At 35.1% G+C, this 7903-nt stretch overlaps 1 protein-coding gene across 1 annotated transcript; it reads right to left on the bottom strand.

The window, feature by feature from the left end:
- Positions 1–475: 475 nt before the first annotated feature.
- LOC142606502 (serine/threonine-protein phosphatase 7 long form homolog) lies at positions 476–1118 on the bottom strand. Its single transcript, XM_075777840.1, has 2 exons — positions 1020–1118; positions 476–892 (listed from the first exon to the last, which is right to left on the bottom strand). Exons 1-2 carry the CDS (start codon positions 1116–1118, stop codon positions 476–478), a joined length of 516 nt encoding a protein of 171 aa, XP_075633955.1.
- Positions 1119–7903: the final 6785 nt, after the last annotated feature.

Raw genomic sequence — 7903 nt, forward strand, 5'->3', positions numbered from 1 at the left:
AGCCCCTTTCCATTTACCAAACAACACAGACATAACCTTCATATTAGTTACTTACATAATTCCCATGCGAAAAAAATTAATGCGGAAATGTAAAACGATAACTAAGTTGAAGATCCTACATACCTGACAGCAAGTGGACCTGGGGCAGTGCCTGGTGTGGATGCCTCATCACAGGACATATTTGTGGAAACCTCACCCATGCCCACAACTGCACTAATAGCAGTGCACCACCAATTTGCTTGGCTGTCTTCTCTGATGCCTTATAGAGGTGTCTATATAGCCAACTTAGTGTTGCACTACTCCAACTATAATTCTTTCCATTGCTGATTGGATTGAAAAATTGTAGATACATGATTGAGAGCCGTTCGCCAGACTTGTTCATAAATAGTATACTACCCAACATTTGGAGTATGTAAAACCGAGCATACTGTTGCACACGCACCTTAGTGGCGTTAGCAGGAAGAGGGTTGCGAAACTACTCCTCCAACCATTTGGCTTTTATCCTCGGCCCTTCCAACACTGCAGTGTTCTTTTTTGTACCAACTGGTCTGTCCGGTGGAGGGGGGGTACCTAGCAATTCGATGCAAAAGTCACGCCAGTTGTCCATATGGGTAAATCCTACCACCGGCAAGCCATGTACAGGTACCCCCATGATGACCTCTATGTCTTGTAGCGTGATGGTCATCTCACCGTGGGGCAAGTTGAATGAGTGCGTCTCTGGCTGACATCTCTCCACTAAGGCCGTGATTAGTGCATGGTCAAGGTCCATATGTGGGACCCGAATTAGCCCATCTAACTCTGCATCTGTGATATAAGTGGCAATCCGTGGATCTAACCCACCATCAAACAGACCTTTATCTCGGTGACGACAAGTCAGAACACCTGGCACTTCCTGCAAACAAAGCAGCTTAGTATTAATAATAGCATTCACTAACCACGTAATAATTACACTTCAAACATAAATGCCCAAAATCTTTCTACTACATATATTGACTACAATTTTGGACACAAGTGCATACCTCGCCTGCCAAAGGAGTATCCCAAAGCAAACTTGAACGATGCATAGGTTGCCTCGTCAAGACAGTCCCTATAGAGGGTCCTGCTCGATGTGGGTCCATACCTGGCATAAATTAAAGGTGATTAATGGCCTATTAGCATATTCATCAAATACCCATAAGCTAAATCAAAATGATAGCATCTCATTGAATATCTTTTTGTGGCAAGTGAATATCTTTTTCACCTGTGAAAGCTAAATGAAAATGATAGGATCTCATTTATCACTTGTTGGCATTGTCAGAAAATCAAGGATCTTAGTTAAGATTTAAGTCGCATGTAATTGGAAAAAAAAAAAAAAGTTTTTGTTTACAGTTGCGTGTTTCTATGGTAAATTGCCCTTATGTTAGATTATAATTTTTTTTGTTTTAGAGCAACCTTCTTGTACCATATGAGTGTGCAGCATTTTAGAAAGAGGAATAGAGGATGCAAGAATGTTAAAAGCTATAGCATAATGATTTTAAAGATGATGTATCCATGTACCCTATTATACTTGGATGCATTATAGGTCTCTTGGTCGTTTGTATATATGACGGGTTTTTTAGAGAGCAGGTGAGACAGCAATCCAAATAAATTATTATGATAGTATTCAACATCCTGGTTTGATATTCACTGACATGCCAACATTTTGGAGGGGAAAGCCTATGTTTTAGGTACTGCTTTAATAAAGGTTTTCCTTTTTTTTGCCATTACTTTTTTCATCCTCAAAGCATTAGCATGATGGTCTAAAATCATCAAGCTTTAATATAAATATATAAATCTCAAACTCATAATATCTAAAATTTTAAACATAACATTTGTTGTGTATGTCGTTCAATGCACAAATTAATTAAAATTCATATGTAAACTAAGAAAAATGTATCCACTTGTCACAACTATGGTTTCTAAGACCATATTTTTATTATATAATATAATATAAATGATTTTCTAACATCATGTTCAATTTAAGTTCTTACTTGGCTAATGTTCGGTTGCCATTGACCAAAATTTTCATATTAATACTATAGCTTGAATTGTGAGTGATGGCATATTTTCTGCTCAATTCATGTACTTTTCCAATTTCATACTTTCATGTACTTCTTATGTTTGTTTACATAGTAATTTAGAGATTAATGGATGCTTGGAATGACAATTCCGTGTTTCAAAATTCATAATTTACTATTTTTGAATTTGTTTTTTTATAAAGATACTTCATCAATATTTGAAGGTTGTAGCTGCTATACATTCCAGAACCATAGAAAAGCATATATTAATCACCTACTCAATGTTCACGTAATGATGGCTTAGACACTAATAGAAATGTACAAGTTTTGTTTATTATTATTATTTTTTTTAAATCATAATCCTGTCCTTGATGTTGCAGACATTACACACATCATTCTTTGAGATTCTTCAGCACAATAAGAGAATAAATTTAAGGCAGGAAACTTTGAGCAGTTTCACAGACAGTTTAATGAGGAACTCAAGTGTAAATAGGAGGGATTGAATCCTAGATATTAATAAGTGAAGTGCTTCTAATTAGATTTCAATTGGAGTCTAGTTTTGTCATAATCCTGTCCTTGATGTTGCAAACATTTCAAACATCATTTTTTTGAGATTCTTCTGCACAATAAGAGAAGTAATTAAGGCAGCTAACTTTGAGCACTTTCACAGAAATCTACACTTTTTTTCTCCTTCTCATTGCAAATTAAATTGGAGCTTCATTGCATAAGTTGGAGTTTATAAAGAAAATGTTGAGAACCAGTAAGAAGATGGAATCTAGGTAGGTCGCTTCAAGGGGACCTGGGCCTCCATAGCCAAGAGAGAGATAGAGAGAGATTTGCACAATTGCAGTATATTCATCAATGAGTAGTTACAGTCCAAGTGTACCTTCTATTATCAGACTTGGATACTAACAAACCCCCAGATTATCAGCTAAGTAACCCAACTAACAATTGCTAACCTGTCATGCTAGTCAATCACAGCCTCAATGTTACTATACAACCCACACACAATACAATTTGTATAGATTCCTAACCTAGAAACCTAGGCATGTCATTTGCAAGATATTCAACTTAAATCACGGTTTGTGGAATTTACAATTGTAAAACACCAGCCATCATCAAGGAAGTTAGATTACATGATTAAATTCACAATTGCTAATCTTTGTAATCTTAAACAGAAGTGAAATTTAAAAACTCATGGAAAGAAAAAAAAAATTACCAAAATTGCTAATCTTTGAGTGCGAGAACGCCACCGATGAGATGCGCTTGTCTCCGGTGGAGTGGGTGCGAGGTTGCCAGCGAAAGGAGAGATTTATGCCGCCGATCAAATGGGCTTGTCTCCGCTGGAGAGAGTGCGAGGTCGCCGGCGATGAAATGGGTTTGGGGTTTGTACGTTTTGGGTGTGGAGAGTGAGAGTGTGTCTGGTGAGTGAGAAATGAGAGATTAAATTTGAACTTTCACCGGTTTTAGTGAGTAATACTCGAGTTTCATGTACTCAGGTACTGTGTTAACAGTACCCGAGTACATAAAACTCGAGTATAATGGGCATCATATACACCAAATAGAAGGTTGCCAATCCAGATTCATACTCGAGTTTCAAGAACTCGGGTACTGTTAACAGTACTCGAGTACAGGAAACTCGAGTATCAAATGGCATTATCCCATCAAAAGCTGGCGGCCAATCCAGATTGGTACCCGAGTTTAATGGACTCGGGTACTAGATTATATAGTACTCAAGTCCACCAAACTCGAGTACCAAGTGGCATTTTTTTAATAGAGATTCCATGCTGACATGCCACGGTGGAAGTATAAAATCTAGTACTCGAGTTTCATCTCGAGTACTAGAAAAAGTGGTATTTCCCCAATTATTTTCGAAACAATGTTTTTTGCCTAATTTTTTTAAAAAAAGATGGTATTGGGCCGATTTGGCCCCATTTAAAATGTTTTTTTCCCCCAAGAATTGTCACAAAAATTCTAGAGTCTTTGACCTTTGATATTGTACAACAAAATTAATAATTTAGGCGAAAATGCACTTTTGGTCCCTATATTTTAGACCGATTCTCGATTTGGTCTCTAAATTGATTTCACTTCTAATTCAGTTCCTGATTTCAGAAAATCGTTTTTATTTTGGTCTCTGCCGTCAACCAAGTAACAGAAAATGCATATGTGGCAAACGAAATGCACTGTTTGTTGATGTGGCTAATAAAATAAAATAAAAAACTACCTCAGCATGCCATGTCATCGTCTAATTAAAAAAAAATTATCAATTTGAAAAAAAATAAAAAAACTTAAAAAAAATAAAAATAAAAATACATAGTTTCAAATTTGAACATGAATACACAAGAACTCATGAACATGAACCCAGATCACAAGAACTCAAGAACACAAAATTCTTGGGCATTCAACATCTTTCCCAGAAAATTTCACCAAACACTGAAAAAATTCACATCTAAAAAGCCGATGCCTAAGATTTTCATCACAATATTTTCTTTCCACCCAAAACCAGAAATTTTCTTATGAAACAAACACCACACACCCAGCCAATTCGGCTCACAATAACAACAAACACAACCAACCTCATAAATTTTCCCTAGAAAAACAAGATTTTCTTTCAAACCAAACACTAAAATAACTCACATTTAATAAACCAATGCTTAAAATACATACAAAATCCCTATCCTCCACCGAAACCTCCAACAACTCAAACCCATAAACCCAAAAAAAAATCATCAAATCCACATGAAAAAAGACAAATCCAGAAATTTAAAAAAAACACAGCAACAAGTGAACAGATCAGAAACCCACCGATCAAGCCACATCAAGCCACTAATCCTGCAATCTGAAACCCACATGAGCAGATCAAACCTCCAATCAAAAACAATGGCAGTGACACCCTCGGCTCGCGAAGAGAACGTGTACATGGCGAAACTTGCTGAGCAAGCCCAGCGGTATGAGGAGATGGTGGAGTTCATGGAGAAGGTCTCAGTGGTGGTAGAGAGCAAGGAGCTCACTGTCGAGGAGCGAAACCTTCTCTCCGTGGCGTACAAGAACGTGATCGGCACAAGGCGAGCCTCGTGGCGCATCATTTCCTCAATCGAGCAGAAGGAGGAGAGCCGCGACAACTAGGACCATGTGTCCATGATCTGGGACTACAGATCCAAGATCGAGTCGGAGCTCTCCAACATCTGCGATGGAATCCTCAAGCTCCTTGACACCAAACTCATCCCTTCCACCACCACCGGTGACTCCAAGGTCTTCTACCTCAAGATGAAGGGCGAGTGAGCTCCGGCCACGGACAGTGAAGAGTGAGAGATTCTATCCATTGAGCGTGAAGAGAGTGAGAGAATTTGAGATTAGGGATTTTTTTAAAAAAGTTGATGAGGTTAAAGAAAAATAAAAACAAAATAAAAAAGAATTAAAAAGATAATGATTTTTGATTTTTTAAGAAATGATTTTAGTTTAAATTAGATTTAAGGTTTTTTTAAAACTTAATTCAATTTTTTTTTAAATTTTCTAAGTTGGCTTTTTTTATTAATTTAAATGTTGACGTGGCATTTAAAAAATGCTAAATATAATTTTTTTTATTAGCTACGTTAGAAAACAGTGCATTTCGTTTGCCACATATATATTTTCTATTATTGGGTTGATGGCAGAGAACAAAATAAAAACGATTTTCTAAAATCAGGGACTGACCAAGGAGTGAAATCAATTTAGGGACTAAATTGAGAATCGGTCCAAAATGTAGGGACCAAAAGTGCATTTTCGCCAATAATCTAATAGATACCTCAAAGAGAGTAGTGAGGACAAGAAAATAGAAAAAGATGTGTTATGCTACAATATCTTCAAGGGACATGACATTACCAAATTAGTTCTAAAATTATAAATTTGTTATAATTAGAGAAGGCATTAATCACATTTACACAATACCTCAAAAGAAATATATCAATCCAGTAATATGATTGTCAATACATGTGTGTTAAAGACATCCTCACTATACAAATTCACACTTAGTGTGCATTTGACAAAAAATATTTTTGTCAATTTATTTTACTATTCAACTTATTTTTGTTACTATTCATAGGTCCTACTATTCTATTTAGTACTATTTATGAGTCTCACCGTATTATTTTAGCTAACTTTTATCTTTATTTACAATACTTTTCACAATTTTTTTTAATTTCAACAAAATAAGCAAATCTCAAACCGACACTTAAGCTATGATAAATCAACTTACCCACTTCTCCACTTTAGTTTTTTTGCTTTCTTTATTTGCAGCCGCCCCCACCTATTCCCTTTCATCTTTTTTGCTTTCTTTTTTTGCAACCACCCACTTCTTCACTTTTCTCTTGGTCTTCAACTTTTTGCTTTTGTTGAATATGAGGATGGGAAAAGAAAAATGCCAGACCACCCAACTACTGCCACAATTATTTCCCGATACTTTTATATTTTTGCAGGGTGTGCAATATGAATTATGATCAAAATAGTTTATTTTAAATGTTTTAATCTTAAACTTTGCAAGACTTAGCTATCTCAGTTGGTAAAAATTATTATTATAGAATAAGGTACCTGGCACCGAATCCCACTTAATCTACACCAAAAAGAAATTCATTAGTGTCTTTCTTTTTTTTTTTTTTTTGAGAAAGAATTCATTAGTGTCTTAACTCTTAACATAATAATAAAGAATCATTATTATGAAGGGGATATTATAAATTCAAACTATACCATATTTATAAAAGATTGTTACCTTTTATATGATTTTTTTTAATACAATATAGAATTTCTACTCTAGCCTAATCTAAGTGTATATGTATGCGAACTGTGAATTGTAAAGCTCCCACCTGGAGACTTGAACCCCAACCCTTACCCCCCACATCTCACAAGTATTTATACTTATGGAGTGACCACCGCACCAAAGGTGTGCGGTGTACCTTTTATATGATTAAACTCACATTTTCTTTGTAAGCATAGTTAATTAACAAGGAGTTTTAAACATATGTGCACCATCAAAGAGCTTGTTATGGACACAATTTTTTAACAACTTTGTCCACAATTTATTGAAATGGTAGATTGTGAATGGTAGATAATCACTTTATATGGAGTTACCACTAACAACACATTTATTTTTCATTGTTCACACCTTACACTTTAGTAAGTTGTGAAAAAAATAGTGTCATTTTAACAAATTCAATCTCATTCACAAATTAATTAAAAACTATTCGATTTTGAATAGGGGGAAGGGACTTGGTGGATTCAAACCCCAATGCACATGCATCATAAGTGTTGCCATAGCCATTTAGGTATTTCTCGAACCCCTCATCTTTTATAATAGAACACCTCATCTTTTATAATAGAACAAAAAGGAAATTTTGCATACTATAAGAGCAGCATAAAGATTGAACAAATAAAGTGAAATTTTCAAAATTTTATCGACACATTTTTCTTTTTTCTTTTAGTAAGTTGCGTACACATTTAATGAGTCGTTAGTCCAATATCTCACACTCCACCTTAATCTTGTACACCATTTGAACTACAACTTAGTGGTGGCCTTCACATGAATTTATAGGTACTTTTAGTTGGACTTGATATTGCTTATGTTTTGATTGGGATTGGGGCACCATATACATTCTTCTATGTATACTTTTTTTTTTTCCGATAATTCAATAGTTGGGAGAAAGAATTTGAATTTTTTTTTTGTTTTGAAACATTGGAAAGCGCTAACCAAGTAAGTTACAAAGCTTTTGGCTTATAACACAATTTTTAACATAACTTTTTAAAGTAATAAACTGTGAGTGTTGGACGATTATTTTTACATGAACCCAATTGATACATTGCGCTCTTTCCTTTTTTTTTTTTTTTTTTTTTACAAT

Source organism: Castanea sativa, chromosome 8, assembly GCF_040712315.1.
Source record: "Castanea sativa cultivar Marrone di Chiusa Pesio chromosome 8, ASM4071231v1".
Lineage (NCBI taxonomy): Eukaryota > Viridiplantae > Streptophyta > Magnoliopsida > Fagales > Fagaceae > Castanea > Castanea sativa.

Bases quoted from the DNA above. Each gene is read 5' to 3' on its own strand.
- LOC142606502 (XM_075777840.1), bottom strand. From the start codon at position 1,118: ATGGACCCACATCGAGCAGGACCCTCTATAGGGACTGTCTTGACGAGG. The intron at 893-1,019 runs GTATGCACTTGT...CTTTGTTTGCAG, and splicing joins ATACTCCTTTGGCAGGCGAG to GAAGTGCCAGGTGTTCTGAC.